At 33.4% G+C, this 25673-nt stretch overlaps 1 protein-coding gene across 2 annotated transcripts in view; it reads left to right on the top strand.

The window, feature by feature from the left end:
- The window catches only part of LOC106880645 (uncharacterized), a 57763-nt gene extending 43695 nt beyond the window's left edge, over positions 1–14068 (top strand). The window contains exons 3-6 of one of the 2 annotated variants that reach the window (XM_089361556.1): positions 818–886; positions 2664–2864; positions 4167–4366; positions 13544–14068. In XM_089361556.1, the coding sequence (XP_089217682.1) occupies positions 818–886; positions 2664–2864; positions 4167–4366; positions 13544–13864 (791 nt within the window). In that variant the 3' untranslated portion in view covers positions 13865–14068. The remainder of the gene's footprint in view (positions 1–817; positions 887–2663; positions 2865–4166; positions 4367–13543) is intronic. The other variant, XM_089361555.1, reaches the window with a different exon arrangement.
- Positions 14069–25673: the final 11605 nt, after the last annotated feature.

The raw sequence follows: 25673 nt of genomic DNA, 5'->3' as shown, positions 1-25673 counted from the left end.
TAAGGTCTCCTATGAATGTATTCATGTGTATGTGTGTGTGTGTGAGTATATGTGTGTTTGTGTGTGTACATATACGCTATTTTTCTTCCCCATGTAAAAAAAATTGAGGTTTCCCAACATAGAACAACCAGTGTGTGTGTGTTTGTGTGCGTGTGTGTGTGTGTGTGTGTGTGTGTATGTGTGTGTGTGTGTATGTGTGTGTGTGTGTGTGTGTGCATACACATACACGCACGCACGCACAAACAAACAAACAAGCATATGCTCATAGCCAACATTTCTGATTATGTGTCAGTGTTTGAAATCAATACTTATATAATATCTTTTTCGGAAATTTTATCCGAATTTCTAAGACGGAGAATTACCATTATTGTATACTAACATATTCATAGCACGAGACATATGTATAATGAATATAATCCTTGATTAAGTATTAAGTATAATCGTTTTCATCTGATAAGCGTCAGTTCTTTCTTTGAGTAAGTCAAACAATCAAACAATATAACCGCTTGTATAAGTAGAAGAGGGCAAACTTTTTAACAAGTAAGAGAATAAATCATAGTAAAATATTCTTTCTATTGACTATGAGAGGAAAGCAATTCTTCCCGGTAGATTTTATAAAGGTTTTTGGTACCGGATTCTGTAAAAGTTACCGAATATGACAGGCACCTAAAAAAGGACCTGAGGCAACGGCCGAAAATGATGTGCCGTTAATCACTTAAGATGAGGACAGTAGTAAGATATATCGGTGTATTATAAATTTCTTTGTACTATGAATAACCTGTCTTCTTTGTTTTTTATCATGCCTGTAATTGATCAGAAAATCCTGTTTTCTTTCTATTGCCAGATGGCATCCATACAACAGTAATCCCAACAAGAATTTGGCAAGGTACGTACAAAAAGTTTCACTATATATATTTTCTTAAATGCAGACATTGCTGCTGTTTTTGTTGTTTAAACCTAGGTCAATCGCAGATAAGAAAAGAAGTTTTAGCGGCGGCCATCCTGAAGTTTTGTACTTTTATAATTTCATTGTCCTTTATTTAACACAATATGATTTATTTGAGGGATAATTGATTTCCATTTCTAGGAAGTCGAGCAGCAATATTGTATGTATTTCGAGACAATTGCATCCTTGGACATTTATATCGTGGATATTTTTTATATTAAAGATTTCATTGTTGACTGTCCTTCTTTTAAATAAAACATTACAGTGCTGTTTTAGGAGTACTTAGTTGCTGTTTCAAGCAGGATGAAAGGCAATATCGCATGCCACAGTGAACAGTAACATCGTTAGATATTTGTATTCACTATAGGGTTCCAATGGAACAGTCGTTTAGAATGTCTTGGAGTTTCAGATATATTACTTACGGACACCACCTACATGACACAAAATAGTTGGGTAAGTATTAGCCTATTTAGTGTAGTGAACAAATAAGGGAGAAACAGGCTCAATGAAAGATGGCTACGATAAAGGGATGTAACACCGAAATTCTATTAAAAATTTGAATTACGCATCCAGTGAGAACACCAAAATTGCGCGAGAAGTAATATTAATTAAATCTAATCTTTGGTAATTACATTGGTGGTCTTCTTAAACCTCGCCAATGTTACTATATTAAACTACAACTGTTATAAACGCGATGGCGTAACAATTTAACGTAACGATTGAAGAAGTATCTCTCCAAAACGCTTGATAGCCGATACCTTTTTTTGCCGCATACAAGCATATAAGCTCACGCACGCAGGCGCGCGCGACGGCACACACATATGCGAGTGTGAGCTTATATGTTTGTATGTGGCAAGAAAGGCATCAACTAACAAACGTTTTAGAGAGCATTCATATGTGTGTGTGTGTGTGTGTGTGTGTGTGTGTGTGTCTGTGCGCGTGCACTTATACGCACACATGGTGTGTACAATGTGTTGCCTAAAGGTACACATATAAATTCTGATACTGGCGCAAAGCTATAAATGTAACTGGAGTGCATATATGATTGCATCAAATGGTTTGGAAATTGACCCGAAAGAAATCAAATTGAAAGATACTCGTCATTGGGTTTCAAGCGAGAATGATATTAAATTTTTCAAAATGTTGTACAGTATGTAATCGTGTTTATGTTACCCAACTGATTTTTGGAAGTAGATATTACTACATACATGCACACATACACTCTCACGCACACACACGCAGAGGCAGTTATCTACATATATATATATATATATATATATATACGACAAATTTTTCTTGTCATCAATCATTACATCTAATCATTTTATGCCTCTTGTCATGTTTATGGAGCTTTTTACCAAAGTGCTTTATACGTTTAAGTATCTGTGATGAGTATATTTGTTTGTGCGCTAGTGTGTGTGTGTGTGTGTGTGTGCGTGCGTGTGTGTGTGTGTGTGTGTGTGTGTGTACATACAGATACCTGAACCAAAACAAGCAAATTCTAAATATTGCGCACGAGTGCATTTTCACACATACGCACACATACAAAAAATAAAACGCAAAACGTTTCCACACAGAGAGTCGAATCTTTATTGCACATCCACCCAATCTCCCACCGGTGTCACTACCCCATTACCATTCCGTCCGTTACCTAAACAACGAAGCCATTGTAGTGATGCCTGTATTAATATTTTCTTCAATTTTCATTTCTTCCCAGGTTCAGCTGCAGCCATCAACACTTCCGTCAGCGCTTTCAGTAGCTGCCACCCGTCTTTGTCATCACTCACATCTGTAGCATGCAGCAAGTCCTCGTGTACTTTGGGCAACCAAGGTATCACATGTGCTGGATGCAATCCTCGAGGTGCCACTCTCTACGAGAGCCATCTACAAGGGATTGTCAGACACCCTTATTTTTCAGGTGAGTAGTTTCACTTACTACAGGTATGTTGTTGTTGTATATGATATATTAAAACAGGCGCGTGTCTTTTTTGGAGTGTGGAAGGTAAACGGTGTGTACTCAAATTAAATTATAAATATTATTTAGTAATTATATAATGCAAATCATTTCATGTTATTATAAAAGCTAACTGAATACCTAGGATCTAGAGCATACTTTAGCAAATGACAATTGTTCTGATATTAAATTAGCAAAATGTCAGCAGCCTTTCAAGTTCTATATCTATCTAGTCTATCTGTCTATCTATCTATAAGCTGTTTGTCTATCAGTCTATCAGTCTATTTATCTGGTAGAATCGATAGCACACGGGACGGAGTGTTTTTACGTTCTGAGTTTATTATTATTATTATTATTATTATTATTATTATTATTATTATTATTATTATTATTGAATGAGAGAGCAGTGTATGCCACCAAAGTGACACTGGGGTAAAATATACGAAGCCCAGTATACCCATCATGACTAGCCGTCTGATAAGAGTACATCAGTCACATGCATCATAACCATATGTGCGCGACACGATTATTTCATATCAAGATTAGCAGCCCATGACCTTGCAGGTGGGGCCCACTTAGAATTTTCTTTAGGACGAGCCCATTCCGCTCTAAAAGTCCCCGAGTAAAGGTTGTTTAAGGATGATGAACAAAACACCCATGTTTCCAAAGGTGAATTATCCAAACTCCAAAGAATTCCTCTCAACAAATAGCTATCATTCCACCCCACCCCCAACACATGGCTATGATGTTCCTCCACTACTTCTGCTCATGAAAAGAGATGCTCATATCGTCAGCCACTAAGGGACATGCTCAGCTGGTTAAGGTCAAACAAATGACAACCAAATCTGTGGTATTGAGCAGAATATTTGTTGTAACCCATCTTTTATACCAAGACAAAACAAAGTACATGATAACACTTCTAAACAGTTAAGATCAGAAGTCACGGGAGCTACTAACTCGTATTACATCATCATAATCATTATTATTATTATTATTATTATTATTATTATTATTATTATTATTATTATTATTATTATTATTATTATTTTATGTTTGACTTTTGCTTTGCATTTGTACAAGTTGGATCCAAGTCTCACCCAGAGACCTCAAGAGACAACAAGTTAGAAGTTCATGTAGGTGTTATGCCTATCATTATTATTATTATTATTATTATTATTATTATTATTATTATTATTATTATTATTATTATTATTATTATCATTATTATTTGCATTAATGTTCTTATTTTGTGTATTTTATTTATAGCAACGCCTTTACTCCCTATACCGAATACGTTTTCGTTTTTGAACAACATCCGAGGAAAACCTCGCCGTGGAATGCTACGAAGAGCTGTATTCTCTGACCTTCAGCGTAAAGGATTGGAGAAAATGTTTCAAAAACAAAAATATATTAGCAAACCAGACCGCAAAAAGTTAGCAGCCAAACTGGGGCTGAAAGATTCACAGGTAAGCTCACCTTCACCCACATCATTGAGCTTAGTTTCTGTTTGGATTTGCTTTGCTTTCTGTTATCTCGAAAGATTGGAAAAATCTGTAGAGCATCGGAAAAACTACCTTGCAGCATTTGTTCTGAGTTTTTACATTCTGAGTTCAAGTTCTACCGAGGTCAACATTACGTTTCATCTTTTTGGGATCGATAATATAAAGTATCGGTCAGGTAACAGGGATCGATGGCATTGACCAACTCATTCCCACAAAATCGTTGGCCTTGTACTTACGGCGGTAATGTCGTCGGGGAAAGTTTATGATTTCACAGAATCTTATTTCTTTCAAATAAGAAGCTTCAACGTGTCCGCTCGGCCTACTAGATATAGGTGTCAAGTCTCCTCAAATTACACATTATTATCTTTTTTTTTAAAAAAAAAAAGGGAAAATAAAGGAGGGGAACATACTGGATATTCTTTTCTACTCTAGGCACAAGGCCCGATATTTTGGGGGAGGGGGCCAGTCGATTAGATCGACCCCAATACGCAGCTGATACTTTATTTATCGACCCCGAAAGGATGAAAGGCATAGTGGACCTCGGCGAAGTTTGAACACAGAACGTAAAGACATGAAATACCGCTAAGAATTTCGTCCGGCGTGCTAATGTTTCTACCAGCACGCCGCCGTGAACATACTGGATATTATAATATTGGATACACTATAGTTGAAAAAAAAGGTGATGTGATCACGATTGGAGCGCCTTCGATCATAGGTCTGATCGATTTGAGATCTAGGGCTAATCGACAACAGCAGTAACAACTCTTCTCGTTATAAAATGCTCCTGTAAAGGATCTTCACCTCACCTTTCTCGTCCGCTTTGTCATTAGTATTCTTGATGTCATGGTGATTAAGAAGTCTCTGGTTCCTACGACTTGAATGTGTATCACAAAAATATTTCTATTTTCGTGTATAACCTTTAACTAGTGCTCATTCTCTGGTTCCTTTGTGTGTGGGGGGGGGCGTGTGTCCGTGCATGCGTGCGTGTGCACAATATTATGATATATGTGTGTAGCAGTTGTATGACATTCTCATGATGCAATGTTTCAGAATCTAGTGAGACACCTGTAAACAATATTTTATTCGATGAACTCTTGTCCTTTCAAATTAATTAATAACTTTCTGGCATCACCATCACCATCACCATCTCTCTCTCTCTCTCTCTCTCTCTCTATATATATATATATATATATATATATATATATATATATATATATATATATATATATATATATATATATATATGTATGTATGCATGTATGTAAGTATCTATGTATGTCCGTGTAATAGACATCTGCTCATATATTTTGTTAGTTATTTAGATTTACCTTCACCACTCATTCTCCAAACAGAAATCTTTGTATCTTTATCCTGAAATAAATAGCAAACAACCAGCCAGCCAACCGACCGACCGACCGATCCATCAAACACACAAATGTCATCGAACTTTGACCCTGCCTCTAGCTAGCACAGCATTGCTCTCACCTCTAGCATTTCCAAAATAACAGTAATTGGTCATAAATTACTTTTTTTTTTTAATCAATCACCTTAATTCACTCTTCTTGTAAATAGACATCCTGTACATGATTTCGTCCAAAAGGGTCAGATTGTGCCCATTCTCTGTTATGTCACTAACAGCTGGTTTAATTGCGAAACATCCCTCTTTACGATTTCGTTGCTACACCAAGTATTATCTCATTTATTCGTGTCTGTGTGTGAGAGTGTTGTTTTCTTATGTTTGGTTTAGTTGTCTTTGTGTAATTTTGATAGATGGCATTTTTCCTCACCTTTGTCTTAAAACAGATTTCGTGCTGTAGTAGGACGTGTAACCGAGAAGCGAAACTGAGTTTGCGATTCGGTTTCGACAGAAGCAACAGCAGGTTTCTGAAACATCTAATGTCTTTGAAAATGATACAGAAGTCATTACGTTATGTACTCTTTACTCTGGCGTTAACATAACTTCTGCGACAAGGCTGCATATTTTCTAGGTGGAGTGGATTTAATTTATTTAATGGACCTCTGATATCACTGATACTAACTCTATCCACTAAGGAGAGAAAAAAATACTGCTGAGTTGGGTTAAAGTTTCAACTCGGAAAGCAGAGAAATGGTAATAAATGTCGTTGTTAGCACTCCGTTGCTTACGACGTCGAGGGTTCCAGTTGATCCGATCAACGGAACAGCCTGCTCGTGAAATTAACGTGCAAGTGGCTGAGCACTCCACAGACACGTGTACACGGGGATATTCAGCGTGACACAGTGTGACAAGGCTGACCCTTCAAATTACAGGCATAATAGAAACAGGAAGTAAGAGTGATCGAAAGTTGTGGTGGAAGAGTACAGCAGGGTTCGCCACCATCCCCTGCCGGAGCCTCGTGGAGCTTTAGGTGTTTTCGCTCAATAAACACTCACAACACCCGGTCTGGGAATCGAAACCGCGATCCTATGACCGCGAGTCCGCTGCCCTAACCACTGGGCCATTGAGACTCTGGTAATAAACAATACAAAGCATCTTGGATCTTGTTGTTGTCAATTCTAAGTTTCAGAATGATCTTAGAAAGCATTTATGATAATCATAGAATATTATTGTATTGTTCAGCTCAAGGATAGTCCTGATTGAGAAGATTTACGATCAAAGACACGATTTTTTTTTCTTTTCTGTCACAGTTCATTCTGTATTACGTTATATAAAGTAAAGATTTAGCTGTTATTTCTAGGTAATCGAGTGATCGAGTGGAGAGTATGTTATAGATTGCTACAGGTGTTTCCTGCTATTTTGCTACAGGAATAAGATACATATAAATCAGAACTAGTGTCTCTTCCTCCTTTCTTCTTTCTTTTGTTGAGTGTTGAATAGGCGTACCCCATAAAGGACAGAAAGACTGACACTGAAAGAGAAAGAGAAAGTGAGATATCCACTTTGTCACCTGATTCCACTGAACGAGTAGAGTGCAGATCATGTGACCGACAGACAAACGAAAGTAGTGCAACACAATGAAACTTTCGTTGGATATAAAATATACCCGCAGCGACCTCCACTGAACATATGCATGCACCCCGAATAATTTTATATTTCAAATGATTTTATCGATTTTATATTATTTTGTGTATCAGCTTAGTACGGTACCGAGGGAAAAAACGATAGTTTATCTTTCTAGGTTCGATAGAATTAACTTTTTCCGCCTATAAAATTGAGATTTTGTGCCTATGTTAAGAAGTTACTTTCTTTCATATTCTTTTCTGCTTGTCACAGCGTTCGTGTTCGAGTGTGACGCTTTGAATAACCTTAGATATGGAATGAAACTGAAGACAGTCAACATTTTTAGTATAATCAAACAATGTTAAGATCTAGAAATTTATGTATTGAAATAAAAATAAGAAAATCAAATATGGACACTAATTATGAATATCCATTTCAAATTTTGGCACAAGCCCAGCCATTTCGGGAGAAGGGGCAAGTCGATTACTTTGACCCCAGTTCTCAACTGGTAATTATCTTATCGATTCCAAGTAGACTTTGCCTATCATCCTTTCGGGGTCGATTAAACAAGTACCAGTTACGCACTGGGGTCGATGTAATCGACTTATTCCCCTCCTCCAAGCTATATATATATATATATATATATATATATATATATATATCTTTTATCTTTTACTTGTTTCGGTCATTAGACTGCGCCCATGCTGGGGCATCGCCTTGAATTTTTAGTTGCATGAATCGACCCCAGTGCTTATTTTTTAAATTCCTTTCTGATACCATTTACAGTCTATTATAAGTATAATAAATAAAAACAGTGAAAACAATTATAAGATGTAATATCTAGCATTAACAGTTTATTCCTGGTCTTGCCTCCATTTTGTTTTCGTCAATGATATATGCTAGCACTAGCAGCACAGTGTAGCTACGTTACGGGGACGTAAACACACCAACACCGCTTTTCAAGTGGTGAAGGGGGACAAATACAGACACACAGATATATATACATATATATATACGACGGTTTTCTTTCAATTTCCGTCTACCAAATCCACTCACAAGGCTTTGGTCAGCCTAAGGCTATTGTAGAAGACACTTGCTTAAAGTGCCAGGCAGTGGGACTGAAACCAGAACCATGTGATTGGGAAGCAAGCCTCTTACCACACAGCCACTCCTGCGCCTATGTAGGCTCGAAACGTAAAAAATTTTCTCACTTTCCCGAGCGTCAAACTAATACACCAGCTTGTTGTTCATACAACTGTCTTCATCTTTTGTTTTTCTGTAAATTTCAACTATGTAAATATATATATATATATATATATATATATATAACAGCTTTTACGTGTTTCAGTTATTAGACAGTGGCCTCGCTGGGGCTCCGCCTTGAAGAATGTTTTGTTGAATGAATCGAACCCAAATACTTATTCTTTAGTTTTTAAAGCCTGATACTTATCCTATCTGTCCCTGGGAACGTAAACACAGCAACACCGGTTGTGAAGCGGTGGTGGATGACAAATACACACATAAATACAAACACGCACATATATATATACAACGGTTTTCTTTTAGTTTCCGACTACCAAATGAACTCAGCAGGTTTTGATCAGCCCGAAGCTATAGTAAAAGACGCTTGCCTAAGTTCCATGCAGAGAGACTGAACCCGGAACCATGTGGTTTGGAAGCAAACTTCTTACCACGCAGCCACGCCTGGTTGATATTGATATATATATATATATATATATATATATATATATATATATATATATATATATATATATATATATATATATATATATATATATATATATATATATATATATATATATATATATATATATATATATATATATATATATATATATATATATATATATATATATATATATATATATATATATATATATATATAGATAGATAGATAGATAGATAGATAGATATATAGATAGATAGATAGATAGATAGATAGAAAGATAGATAGTACATACAGCACTGTGACGCCCAAGTATAACAATGAGTGGAAAAATTAATAAAATAAACGGAAAACCAAACAGCGTTTTAAAAATCAAAATAACAATGGAGACACGTTCGCTACTGCTGCTGCTGGTTAACCACAGATCAGCTCCAATCCAGCAGACATCTGATCAAAGAGCTTATATCTGCCTGTTATTCATTTAGATATAGTGTATCTTGGACTACATTATTTAATGTGTTTCTACTCTTTTTCAAAGACAGTTGGATACCTGAGTGCAATTTAACTGCTATTTCTAGCAGGTTTATCAGTTTAATACCAGAATACAGACTCTTTCCTGACTAGGTTTGTTAAGGGAATTATCCTTCGATATCCATCTATAGCTGCTCATGGTGGTGGGGGATTATTACAGGTATCTATTATTTCTGAAGTTTCAAAACTGGTGTTCTAATTCCGCTACGCTGCACCTTGGGCAATTTTGTAGACAAAAACAGTGTGCAAGCCGTCTTACACATACGCGTGTGTGTGTCTTTGTGCTTGTGTTTGTCTCTCATTACCACTTTTCAACCTGTGCTGGTTTGTTTGCGTCCCCGTTACTCAGTAGCTTTTTTGGATGAGGAGAAGACTGTTAGAATAATTACCAGACATTAAAAAAAAGACTAAAAGACCGGGGTCGATAATTTCGACTGAGCAGTTCAATGCGATGCCCCAACATGGCCGTGGTCCCATCACTGAAACAAGTAAAAGATCAAAAGATATATATGAGATCTCTGTTTTTATACGCGCGCGCGCGTATATGTGAATGTTTGTGCATGTGCGTGTGCATTTAGACACTGAAAATGAGCGAGAGTAAGAAGAAAGAAAATGAAGGAGATGAATAAGAAACATAATTTAACAAAGAAAGTTGCTACAGGATATAGATTTCTAAGGAGACAGAAAAGGATTGAGCTAAAGAGAGAGAAAAAAAAAAGGGAAGACAGAATTTCTTAAAGGACAGAAAGACTGACACTGAAAGAGAAAGAGAAAGTGAGATATCCACTTTGTCACCTGATTCCACTGAACGAGTAGAGTGCAGATCATGTGACCGACAGACAAACGAAAGAACTGTTATTATTTGTTTATTGCATATGTATTTATAGTGTCATAGGCGTAATTCCGTCTTGGTGCCAGTATGAGTATTTGTCCATTATTAACATAAATCTAATGTATGTATATATGTATGTATATATATATATATATATATATATATATATATATATATATATATATATATATATATATATATATATATATATATATATATATATATATATATATATATTATAAGGTTTTTAAACTTTTAAATTTTCATATTCAAAAGAGACAGAGACTTCAAATTCGATATATCGAGAGTGGTGAATAAATCGATATATCGAATTTGAAGTCTCTGTGTCTTTTGAATATGAAAATTTAAAAGTTTAAAAACCTTATAATATAAATATAAACTGTGAGAACGACCCTTAAGGAATCTAGTTAATGATCTCCTAAGGTAAGCTCTTATGCTATATTGGTAACGGTTGCTACATCCTCTGGGAAAATTATATATATATATATATATATATATATTCATTTATATATTCATATATATATATATAATCCGTGCACAATTAAATAGCAATACCACTGTTAAAAGATATAAGCTGAACATTAAATTGGTTAATAGATTTCATTTCCCAAAAAGAGATTACGCAACTTTATTTCATGTGAGTGTGTGTGTGTGTGTGTGTGTGTGTTGTAGGGATATATGTGTAAATATGAATGTGTGTATGTTAAACAAAAGTGTGTGAATTGATCAATCATATATATTATCTATCACACGCACATGTAATAGAAGCAGTTGATTAGATCGATTGAGAATTAGCCATATTGCATTTTGAATCGGAGACAATATCATATAAAACAGTTGTAGATAGCGATGCGAATGAGAAGAAAATGGTTTTTAAGTCGAGATTGAAGCCGAGAACTTCTACATAGTTGGGCATCAGCATGACTTACACTCCATGCAACTTGCCAAAAGTATGTTTTATGATCCAATTTTCTCCCTGACCCGTGTTTAATGAATGTCAGGAAAGGAACCATTCCATTTGCAGAACCGCTAGCAAGCACCACTACTCCTGTAATCAAACTATCCGGTATGGAATGTAAAAACTTTTATTGACATTCACTCATATATATGTATATATATATATATATTGTATCGACATTCTCTTTTACATCGACATTGACTTATGCCTAAAATAAATCACAGATCCTGTGATTTATTACCACCTAATGATTATTCCCCTAAACAATGGTCGATAGTATATTCTATAACACAACTACTACATTTCGTTGCTGTTGTTCACCTCATTCTCAATCATTTGGCATGTCTAGGAACGAATAAACACACAACGAAAGCCATTTCAAATTTGTAAATCTGCTATTTAACCTTATCAATGATAATAGTAGCTAAATCTCTCAAAATATTGAACAAATTGGATAATGTAGTGCTATATATATCTCTATAGAGACAGGATAGCCACGGCTGGAGCGTCTTTCATCATATTTCTGGTGGATCAAGATTTATACAGGGCTAAGCAGTAACAATAACAACTTCAGTTTCTGATAATTTTATCATTGTGACTATTATATTACTGGTACTACATTTACTGAAAGTATGCCAGTGGTAATTTGAGTCATCTTCGGCCTGATTCGAACAAAGAACTGTAAAATATCTTGTTCTATATCGACAAATCTCTGTTTTGTCTGCTTCTCCCGCATTAAGACAAACGGTCGCCAATACTAACTAACCTGAGAAATCTAGTGGGATTAAAAGAAAAGAAATAGAAAACAAACAATATCAGACAGTATCAATTGAAGAAGAGAACACCAATAACGCTATGAAGTCTTGTTATAGAATCCATTATAGCAAGAGAGGCAGCATTGTTAGTGACATTTCTTGTAAGGTGGGGCATAGTGTAACAGCTGGCTCAGCGAAATGAATGAAGCATGGCTAATCATTGATTAGACTGCTTTTATGTGAGTGGTGGCAGCTTAGAAGGAATAGCATAAACAGCTTATTTCATTTAGCTACACTGTGCTGCTAGTGCTAGCATATATCATTGACGAAAACAAAATGGAGGCAAGACCAGGAATAAACTGTTAATGCTAGATATTACATCTTATAATTGTTTTCACTGTTTTTATTTATTATACTTATAATAGACTGTAAATGGTATCAGAAAGGAATTGAATATAGCCTCATATAATAAAGGAGAATGAATTTTAAATAGAAATCATTTATAGTATATTGAGAAGTAAAAAAAAGGGTAACAAAACAACCACTAGTACATACATAAATCTTTCGATAAAATTTCGTTTCGATTTCTGTTTGCAGACAATTTATACATGGAATGTTACAGTATTATAAATCATGCATATGTAATGTGTGTGTGTGTGTGTGTGTGTGTGTGTGTGTGTGTGTGTGTGTGTGTGTGTGTGTGTGTGTATGTATCGTTGTTGCTACTGTTTATCCTTAGATCAACCATGATCGGGTGGACCTTTGATCAAAAGTGAAACGTTCCAGTTGTAACTATTTCCTTTGTCAAGAAACTGTTCATTGCATTTTTCTAGGTCTGGATAGTAGACTTAATCCGTTGCCCTATTTAACATCACAAAGTGGCCCTGTATGTGCATATTTTTTTAGCGTTGTCCACTCTGCTGCAACTATTCAAACTAAGTTTCTGATTTGAGAAAACGTGTCTTATTTCTTCCAACCAGTGTCAGAAACCCTGTAGAGGCCCTTGGGGGCTACCCTTCTCTGCTTGATTAACTGATTAAAAAATACAGCAGAGTGTGATTTTAGAGAAATTTAGCTACTGTTTACGTTCGTGTAGAAACACCCTCGTTGATACATAAATAAATAAATGCTCCCACGTTTTAGGTATGGAATTACCTATGAGAGAAGGTTTACGCCCTCTGAAAAGGTCTGAAATAAGGTTTACATGAGCCAATTTTTAAACAAACAATGATAACATAATATGAATTTCGAAGTAAACTCCAACCATAATATATAAATAGTATGTTTTGCATATATTTTAAACCATTTTTATATTTCAAGACATTTTTGTGACCAGTGTGATAAATATTTGACAGTTTATTTTTATTTCACTTTTAGGTAAAAATATGGTTCCAAAACAGAAGAATGAAATGGCGAAATTCGAAAGAAAGAGAACTTTTATCTTCGGGTGGTACCAGAGAATCTACATTACCTAACAAAAATAATCCAAATCCTGATTTGAGTGATGTTGGTAAAGGTGACGAATCCGATGACATAGAGGGATCGCCAAAAAACGATAACTCTAAAGACCTAGATTCCATTTCCAGAGAATTAAGTCCTTCGGCACATAGTCCAACGTCTTCCTTCCAAGAAGAACACAATTTGGACATAAATATCTCCGAAAGTGACAGCGAAGATGAAGAAATCAATGTATCGTAAAAAGGATGTGAATACGGCAGACGATTGGGATAAGAAAAGAGAGGAAAAATAATGACTACAACTGAAATATGACAGTTTCCAAGTCATTCAATTGGTTTATGATTTCATCCTTTTATATCGATCCAATTTTTTTCTGGACATATCAAGGAAAACATCAATTGAAATAGAAACATCTATGACATTTCTTTGATTCTAAAGAAAAAACAAGAATTTCTGTCAAAGACATTATTTTTATTTATTTCATTTTTAATTAATAGTAATTTATTATAAGTTTTCGACGAGACCAGAAGTCGAGTGTAATATTTTGGATGGAAGACAGAGAGAAAAAATTAAACAGTTTATTTATTTATTTATCTATTTATTTATTTATTTATTTATTTATTTTCTGTTAATGATTTAACTTGAAAAAAGGAGGACAAAAGATAGTGATCTGGTTGATGATGCCGTTAAATATGAACAGAAACAGATATTTTAAGAAATATACTTTATTTATTTTATGTGAAGAATCGAACTTAAAATATATTCATCTGTCAAAATTCTTTGCACACAATTTTAGAAGTGGGAAGATAAATAATAAGCGTACAAAAATATCTTGCTTACGGCAACATCCTTCTGGATTTGAAGACATTGTTATAATTAAAAAGGATTGCCAATTTAAAAGGAAGCTAATTATTAATTCCACTTTGAATTAATTGCCTTCTTTATTTTCTATTCTTCGAATTCAGTCTCAATTTTAAAACTGACATTGTATTAAACCAGTTGAAATAACGCATGAAATGTCCTTGAAAGCATTTCGTAGTATGAACATTTATAAACGTTATATTTCAGCAATTTCATGATACTATGGAAATCCGTCTCCATGATGTGCAAGCAAGAAAACTATATATATATATATATATATATATATATATATATATATATATATATATATATATAATAAAATTTGGATTTCCTTTCCTTCTTTTGACATTTTTTATAAGTTGCAATGACCAAAATTATGAAAAAAGTCCTTTAATTTATTAATTCTCAGAACAATAATGTGATATCTCACAATGCAAAGAACGAAATATGAGGAGTGGTTCAGAACCTGTTATTCAGAACCTGTTAAATATGAATATATCCTGCAAGGATTAATAATAATGATACAAAAAAAAAAGAAGAAGAAACGGCTCTGCTTCCATCACACATGAACTCTGTAGAGATTCGATACAAAACTCTAATACATTCTTTTATACTGAGTCATTGCATATTTTCAGCATACTGGAAATAATATGATAATGATGTGGTACGAACTGGATCTTAAAATGATCGAAAAAAAATCTGTAACTGTAACCAAATAAATTAGTATTGATATAATTGTCTGAAAAGAAACAATAAAGAATTAATGGGCCTTCAACGACTTGTTATATATTGACTGTAAACACGTAATAAAAAGACATAAATGATTACTAACTGCAATACAAAAACATTCAGTATGTGTAATAATAATAATAATAATAATAATAATAATAATAATAATAATAATAATAATAATAATAATTATATATATATATATATATATATACCTGTGTGTGTGAGCGGAAATCATTGATTAACACAAATCCTGCTGCACCGCTGCATGAGAAGTCTCCCAAGCTGGACGGAATATAAACGAATCTCAGCACAAATCTGCAATGTATATGTGCATCAATGTAGTGCAATAAAATATATTTCGGCAAAGACAGACAGACAGACATCTCAACTTTGCTCCAATGAAACAAACCATGTAAAATATATTCTCTTCGTGTCTGATAATTTCGAATGCAAGTTCGTTTTCCAATTTATAGTTTTATTTATTTTTCAAAGCAAAATTTTAAACATTTGGATGCATAAAATGAACGCTGATGTATATTAACGCCACTTCATGCATGCGCTATATATATATATATATATATATATATATATATATATGTATGTATGTATGTGTATATTACTGACGGCAGTAGCACCACAGTCATCTGACTGGCTTGATGCTGTAAGGAGAATATATAAATTTATATATATATATATATATATATATATATATATATATATATATATATATATATATATATATATACATGTAATATATACACATATATGTATATATATATATATGCATATGTATACATATATATGTATATATATATATATATATATATATATATATATATATATATATATATATATATATATATATATATATATATATATGATACTGGCAGCAAGAGGATATGTAAATAACTATTTTTATTTTTATCATACCTTGTTTTAGCCAAGTTGTTTTTGTTTTTTTTGTTTTTCTGTTCTTTTTACTTTCTTGTCTTTTTTTTCCATATTCTTTCCTAATTCCTTTCTTTAATGTTTTCACGAAACTCTGTATTTATTATATTAAATGATTTCCATTTACATCGTCATCTAAAATATTTATTATTTTTTGCAATTCGGATTTTTTTTGTGAGGGGTGTTCTTTTTCTTTTTATCATATTCTCTTTCAATACTCAAAGTCGAGTAAATACATACATGTATACATATACACATAGACACACATATGTATATATATATATATATATATATATATATATACGCATGCATACACATACACTCGCACACATACAAACTTATATATATATATATATATATATACACTTGCCAACTAACTGTAGTGGTCCCATAGAGGATAATGATACTGTTGTTTTTAGCTCAAGGAAGACATCTCCTCCAGCTGGCTAACGACACACTGTCTGTGTCCGATTAGTATCTGCAGACACAGTTTGTCGTTAGCCAGCTGGAGGAGATGTCTTCCTGGGGCTAAAAACAACAGTAACATTGTCCTCTATGAGACCGCCACATTTAGCTGGCAAGTATATTTTACGATTCCGTACTGTTACTGTTTACCCCTCGTTCAGAGATTTAATATAGCATATATATATATATATATATATATATATATATATATATATATATATATATATATATATATATATAAACTTGCGTGATCGCTTCTGCGAGACACATAGTACAATGCATACATAGCTATTCGTGCGTGTGTGTGTGTGTTTGGGGTGAAAGATGCACTACTAATAATGTATGCCAACGTAGATGATATTTTCCCTATAATGATTTGTACATATGTACACGAAGATGAAAAAGTTACCCAAAGCGAAATGTATTATATTTATTTGATGACCTCATTATTATTATTTCAAGTGTGGCTGTAATAAGGTTGTAACTAAATATTAGGGGAATGTGCATTTCGATTCTTTATTAAAATTTGATTCCATTTTTTACTGACCATTATTTAAAGAAAATTATGAACTTTACACAAGCACATTCTTTTTTACTCTGCATGTGTAGTCTTACACTAAATTGACTAATATTATCTACAAATATGATGCATGCACACACATACACACACACATACACACACACACACGTAGACAGACACACATACACGCACTCACGCACGCACATACACACGCACACTCAAACACATAAATATATAAGCATGTACACGTATATATATTGTTGTTTCTCCAGTCGCAGATGACCGATGAGGACACCGAAATTTCTCGGTGCTCATCCTACACAGATGATTTGTTTAGCGTGATCAAATGCTTGTGCTGTAAAGCAGTCCACTCCTCTGGCAAATCGACACTGGCTGTACGGGTGCATGCTATGTCACACATCAGTAGTCGAGGTGCTCGTAGAGCAATGTGAAATGAACTGTTTTGTCCAAGAATACAACGCATCACCCGGTCCAAGAATCGAAACCTCTATTTCGCAATCGCCAGTGAGAAAGTCATAACCGCAAGGTCACGCACCTACATAAACCTGTGTTCGTTTGTATGTATGAATGTATATGTGCGTGCATTTGTGTGCATGTGAGAGAGCGTGTTGGTGCTTGTGCGTGCGTATATGTGGCTGTGTGTATTCACAGCTAGTAGTTTTTTTTTTAGTTTCTCTATTTATTTATTTATTTATTTATTTACTTATTTATTTTAATGAGAAAATCATAGAAAGAACTAATATACATAAACACATGCGCCATGGCGAAAATAGTCAACACTCAACAGTTTCCTTCCATGTTTAATTGGCCTCCTCCAGTTTTCTCATGCCGCTTTATGAAATTATAAAACAAAAATGACCATCGTTCCATTGCATTACCTCCCTTAGACATTATTATTCACATTTTCAATTTTGTATCAATATTTTTTTTATTATTATTATATATTAAACAAGAACCAAAGTAACCGAGTGAGCAGCTGAACTGTTGCATCAAACGTAAATATTGACTAACAGTATGTCCAGAAATAGGCACAAACTTTTGTGCTACATATATGCCACTAGATCACGTGAGAAACAAACAATGAGAGATACAAAAATAAATATTGAATAAATATTAAACTCATTAAATTCGTATACATTTCTCACAGGAATTATTAAAGATTTCGTTCAAAATGGCTGTCCAAGTTTCATCAGTGAAGTTTATTGCAAAATTATCTTATTTAAAGCAAAAGGAAATAAATAAGCATAACATGATTGTATTATTAATGTTTTGTAATAACAAAAAATAAAACAACAATAATGAAAACCCGTTTTTTTTTTTTTATTCGTTATTATCTATATTATTTATTCTGCTTTTCACGACGTGTGTTCGCGGGTTCCGCTTTCACTTGCTTAAGAAATTATAGAAATCTTTAACATTGTGAAAGAAGTACGAATGTTAGTTTATCAATGAATTATCTTAACTTTGAAACGAAATCGAAGACATAACCGATATATTTAACATAATAAACCGATGTAATTAATATAAATTTATACATCAAAACTGAAATTACGTTGCTAAAACTTAGAATTTCTATGATTCCAGCGAGTTACGAATGGAGCAGTGGTTTGGTAAAATCAGTAATGTAACAGACTTCTATCTCATTCAGTCTTAGACTACCGATAATCTAAGCCTGGATGAGACGGGTTTCTGTTAGAAACATGGGCGTATGGTTACGAAGCTCGCTTTGGGTTCAGTCCTACGTGGTTTTGGGTTCAGTCCTACTGTGCGGGATATTAGGTAAAAATCTTGTAATATAGCTTCAGGCCAACCAATAACATAAGAGTGAACGCAGTAGACTGAAAGAACACAACATGGAAGTCATAGTATAGATATGGACGTATCTTTGTATTTGTTTTTGCACCCACTACCGCCTCTTGACACCCGGTGTTGATTTGTTTACGTCCTTGTAATTTAACAGTTGGGAAAAAAAGACAAAATAAGCACCAAATTTTAAAATGAGTATGTGGTTTATTTGTTTGCTTAAACTTTTCAAGGCGACTCTCCAGCATGAACACAGTCCAATGACCAAAATAGATAAAAGAAAAAGATAAAAATATACATACATACAAGAATCATATGCACATGTATATCTATATCAATATATGTTCATACATATGTATATATAATATACGCATTTGTATATGTATACATATGTATGTATGCATATGTATATGTTTTTAAGTATTGGTGTTTTTGTAGTGTATTTTTATAGTGTATTTTTGCAGTGCCTTTTTACTGCGAAAGCATCTTTTGCAATTAAGAAGCATTTGTTAGTGTTTGTAATTGATGCTGTGGCAATAAAAATTAGTTGATAATAAAAATAGTAATTATGCTAACAGTTTGAAATCAATCGGTATTTATTAATATTATTCAATCGGGCTAATATAGTTAATTACTTGAATAACCCTGATTAGGTGTTACAAGTAAAGCTGCAACAATAGCATGTGCTTTGTGAGAATATCTCTGCAACACATGCACTCATTTGGACAATTGCATCTCAGTCTACAAACCAAAGAAACGCTTGTAACTCACGTCGTCGCCGCCATCGTCGTCGTCGTTGTTTAACATCAGGCTTAATTTCAAAAACTTTCCAATCAACACAATCAAGAAATCCAGAAATACTATATATTTATTTAAAAACAGTGTATAAAGAATTGCATTTCCAGAGTGTCTTTTCTATTCTAAAACGGTAGAATATAATTTGAAGTCGATTGAGCTATCATTTCAAGTAAGATGACCCACAATGTAAAGGCCTTCTACATGGTTGCAGCTGTGTGGTTACGAAGCTCGCTTTGCAACTACTTGGTTTCAGAATCAGTTCCCTTGCACCAAACATTGGGCAAATGTCTTCTACTACAGCTCCAAGCCGACCAAAAAGAGTTGTAAACGTGAGTTGATGGAAATCAAAATTTTCTTTCAGAGACAGCAGTTAAACGTGAAGTATGCATAACAAATTAAATGCAGCGGTTTTATTTTCACAACGTGCTAAATAAACATTTGTAATGAAACGGTTTTTGATGATCGATGATTATTCAAAATAATACGGTGGATGGGAGGATGTTACCACTCCAGGAAGATAAAAGCGAGTCAAAACGTCTTTCGGCAAGAAATGTCAGAATATACAATGAAATTTAAATGTTAAATGTATACAAAGAAGACATCCACCTTCAAATGCGATTTTCTGGTAATTTTATATGAAAAAATATATATATTCTGTGAAATCATAGTTCTGGTTTATGTTCACAGCAATATCATATCGATAATACGCACTGACTGAGAACACCAAATGAATACGATTGTTTTGGATCATCTTAATTTATTTATCGACAATCTAAAATAAGGCTAACAATGGAATCAATACTTTTTTTTTTTGCTACTTTGGGAGAAAAATGTTTATAGTCACAATACACAGTAAACACACTAACAACAATAATTCTATCAAAATGACGGATTAAATTCGAAAAAAAACAAGAACTATGGAAACAGGAACAATTTGTAAAAAAAATTCAAGTATTATATGAAAAGTAAATGAAAAGCTCAACACTTTAGAATGGCTTTATGCATGGGATCAAATAATAATAATAATAATAATAATAATAATAATAATAATAATAATAATAATAATAATAATAATAATAATAATAATAATAATAATAATAATAATTTTTGCAAAAGGTACATGGCCAGAAATTCGGGGAAGGAACTCCAGTGTTTCACTGATACGTAATTTATCGACTCCGAAAGAATGAAAGGCAAAGTCAACCTCGGCGGAATTTGAACTCAGAAGGTAGCGACGAGCGAAATACCGCTAAGCATTTCATCCAGCGTGCTAACAGTTCTGCCAGCTCGCTGCCTTAGCAATAATAATAATGATGATGATGATGATGATAATAATAATAATAATAATAATAATAATAATAATAATAATAATAATAATAATAATAATAATAATAATAATAATAATAAAGCAAAATGTGGAATCTGAAGACGAAAACAATACCTATTGTCATAGGTGCCCTGGGAATGACAGCGAAACGGGCTGATTACTACCTAGATCAGATTCCAGGAAACCCCAAAATGGCTGAAGTTCAAAAGATAGTGCTCATGGGAACTGCCCATATCCTACGTAAAATGCTGTCTATGTGATCTCAAATTTTAAAGCAAACACATAATTTTCTTATGGTTTCTTAAACATTCACTTGAACAAAACTGTACAAATCCAAATATATGGTACCCTAGGCATAACACCTACATGAACTTCTAACTTGTTGTCTCTTGAGGTCTCTGGGTGAGACTTGGATCCAACTTGTACAAATGCAAAACAAAAGTCAAACATAAAATAATAATAATAATGATGATGATGATGATGATGATGATGATGATGATGATGATGATGATGATGATGATGATAATAACAATAATAATGATAAGGGACCTATATACACTGGACGTTATGGCAACACTATGAAATGACAACAGAAAAAAAGATGTCACAGAAAATGAGAAAGCAACCATACTCTGTGATATGCCAATACACACAGATGGAGAAATCAAGGCAAATAGAGCGGATATAGTTGTCAGAGATCACAAAGGAAAAAAGATGCCTTCTAATAGATTTATCAATATCAACAACTAACAACGAAGATCTAGAAATAGAGGTAAGTCGAATGTGGAGCCTAAAAACAGAAACAGTTCCTATAATTGTAGGCGCATTATGTATGATAAAAGAAAAAAAAACGTTCAGACAAATACATAGCCAGAACACTAGGACTTACAAGTGTATATAACATACAGAAAATAGCACTACTAGGCACCGCAGACATCCTACATACAGCACTTTTAATACTGTGAAAATAAGAACGCCACAACAAACCACAGAATATATCCAAGGCACACACGGCTGCGCTCGGTAACGCAGTGGAAGCATGTAATAAAAATAAGACTACTGAATAATAATAATAATAATAATAATAATAATAATAATAATAATAATAATAATAATAATAATAATAATAATAATAATAATAATAATAACAATAACAATAATAATAATAATAATAGACGCAAATAGGCCAGACATCATACTGAAAGACTTCAGACAAAAATCATGCCTCCTCATTGATATGACTGTCCCAATTGATATAAACGTATCTGTCAAGACCTACCAAAAACTGAGCAAATATAAAGATCTTGAAATAGAAATTAGCAAAATGTGGAATCTGAAGACGAAAACAATACCTATTGTCATAGGTGCCCTGGGAATGACAGCGAAACGGGCTGATTACTACCTAAATCAGATTCCAGGAAACCCCAAAATGGCTGAAGTTCAAAAGATAGTGCTCATGGGAACTGCCCATATCCTACGTAAAATACTGTCCATGTGATCTCAAATTTTAAAGCAAACACATAATTTTCTTATGGTTTCTTAAACATTCACTTGACCAAAACTGTACAAATCCAAATATATGGTACCCTAGGCATAACACCTACATGAACTTCTAACTTGTTGTCTCTTGAGGTCTCTGGGTGAGACTTGGATCCAACTTGTACAAATGCAAAACAAAAGTCAAACATAAAATAATAATAATAATAATAATAATAATAATAATAATAATAATAATAATAATAATAATAATATTAATGATGATGATGATGATGATGATGATGATGATGATGATGATGATGATGATGATGGTGATGGCGACGACGGTGACCACGACCACGACGATGACGATGACGATGACGATGACGATGATAATGACGATGACGATGATAATGATGATGATAATAATAATAATAATAATAATAATAATAATAATAATAATAATAATAATAATAATAATAATCAAGATAGGTGATGTTGCATGCCTCTTTGACCCAAGAATAGTCAAGAAGGAAGGCGAAAGGATTGATAGATAGATAAATACAACCCTTTTAAGTACGAAATAGTCCGGCTATGGAAAATGAAGAAGATGAACACCGTGCCAATTATTGTTGGGTCATTGGGAACGGTATCAGAAGGCACCAAGAGGAATATAAAGGAAATTGGAATAGAGTGCCCAATAGAACTCTTACAAAAGATTTGCCTCCTTGGCATGGCCAGAATAATCTGGAAAGTATTAAATAGCTGAATAGATTGGACAGCATGATACCGTAGACTGCAGGTAGCAAGCCCACTACGTATGTAAGACTCCAGGAGCTCCCACAACACCTGTGATAAAGAGAAATAGTAATGACAATAATAATAATAATAATAATAATAATAATAATAATAATAATAATAATAATAATAATAATGACAACAACAACAACAACAACAATAATAATAATAATAATAATAATAATAATAATAATAATAATAATAATAATAATAATAATAATAAGGCGACTAGCGTACCAGTCATTGTAGGATCTCTAGGAATGATTAAAAAAAAGGTATTGAGACCTATTTGAAAATGATACCAGGCTTACCATCTCTACAGGAAGTGCAAAAAAATCGTGTTAACTGGAACGACTCATGTATTGAGAAGAGCATTATCGCTGTGAAAACAACATCCATTCATGAATTTATTTTTTTAATTTTTTTTTTTTTAAATACATATTTTACCTGTGAATTTGCGTGTGTAAACTGGGAACGCATACGAGTTTCTCTGCCCTAGGTGTACGGAAAACACTCGGCGAGAAATGGAAGTAGATTTGAAGAAAGAAGAAAAGAAGAAACACAATAATAATAATAATAATAATAATAATAATAATAATAATAATAATAATAATAATAATAATAATAGTCAAGACGAAGAGTGCGATTTTAGATGTTTTATTTTTTGAACAATATTTCGACAGAACGTCTGTCTTTCTCAAGTTCAAACCAAAAGGTGATTGAAAATTCAAAATTTCAGAAACCAAACGTAAACTATGAACGTATGGACGCTGGTTACTCACGTTCATAGTTTACGTTTGGTTTCTGAAATTTTGAATTTTCAATCACCTTTTGGTTTGAACTTGAGAAAGACAGACGTTCTGTCGAAATATTGTTCAAAAAATAAAACATCTAAAATCGCACTCTTCGTCTTGACTGTTTACCTTCGTGAAGAGTTACGTCAATCCTTTTTTTTTAAATATAATAATAATAATAATAATAATAATAATAATAATAATAATAATAATAATAATAATAATAATAATAATAATAATAATAATAATAAATGTATATAACAAGTGTATATAACATACACAAATACTAGGTTAAAGTAAACGCAAAAGAAATAGACAAAGCAAAATCCCAACAATGGCTGAGTAGCTCAGAACTCAGAGCCTCCCCACCAAAAATTAACTAAAACATAAAATGAAAAGAAGCATAACAAGTAACAGCAGAATATGTGGCGATGGACAAGAAAAAAGAAACCATATTGTCTCTGGCTGCCCAGTCCCGGGTAAGAAGAAATATATTCACAGACACGACAGAGTTGGGAACTATATATAGTGGAAGCTATGCCAAAACTATGGAATAACAAGAGAAAAAAGATGGTATGGACACACCCCAGAAAAGGTCACAGAAAATGAGAAAGCAACCATACTATGGGATATACCAATACACACAAATAGAGAAATTAAGGCCAATAGGCCGGATATAGTTCTCAGAGATCGTCAAGAAAATATGCTTTCTAATCGATGTATCAATACCAACAGCTGACAACGTTTCTCTAAAAGAAATGGAGAAACTATCAAAATACAAAGACCTGGAAATAGAGGTAATTCGAATGTGGAATCTAAAAATAGAAACAATTCCTATCATAGCAGGCGCGTTAGCTGTGATAAAGAAAGTCTTCAGAAAAATACGTAACAAAAACACCAGGACTAACAAGTATATATAACATACAGAAAATAACACTACTAGGCACAGCACGCATCCTACGTAAAATACTTTCAATACGGTAACAATAAGGGCATCACAACAAACCACAGCACATACCTAAGGCACACTCAGTAGTGCAGTGAAAGCACGCGATAAAAGTAAGACTACTGAATAATAACAACAACAACAACAACAACAATAATAATAATAATAATAATAATAATAATAATAATAATAATAATAATAATAATAATAATAATGATAATAATAATAATAATAATAATAATGATGATGATGATAATAATAATAATAATGATGATGATGATGATGATGATGATGATGATGATGATGATGCAGTGCCAGGCAGTGGCTCTCGTGGCTTCTGATCTTAACTGATTAGAAGTGTTATCATGTACATTGTTTTGTCTTGGTATAAAAGATGGGCTACAGCAAATATTTTGGCCCATACCACAGACTTGCTTGCCAGTTGTTTGACTTTGACCAGTTGAACATGTCTCTTGGTGGCTGACGATATGTGCATCTCTGATCACGAGTAGAAATGGTTGGAGAGCATCATAGCCATGTGTTGAGAGGAATTCTTTGGG

The sequence above is a fragment of the Octopus bimaculoides genome, chromosome 13 (assembly GCF_046866305.1).
Source record: "Octopus bimaculoides isolate indiv1 chromosome 13, ASM4686630v1, whole genome shotgun sequence".
Taxonomy (NCBI): Eukaryota; Metazoa; Mollusca; class Cephalopoda; order Octopoda; family Octopodidae; genus Octopus; species Octopus bimaculoides.
This window is presented reverse-complemented; position numbering and strand designations above follow the sequence as displayed.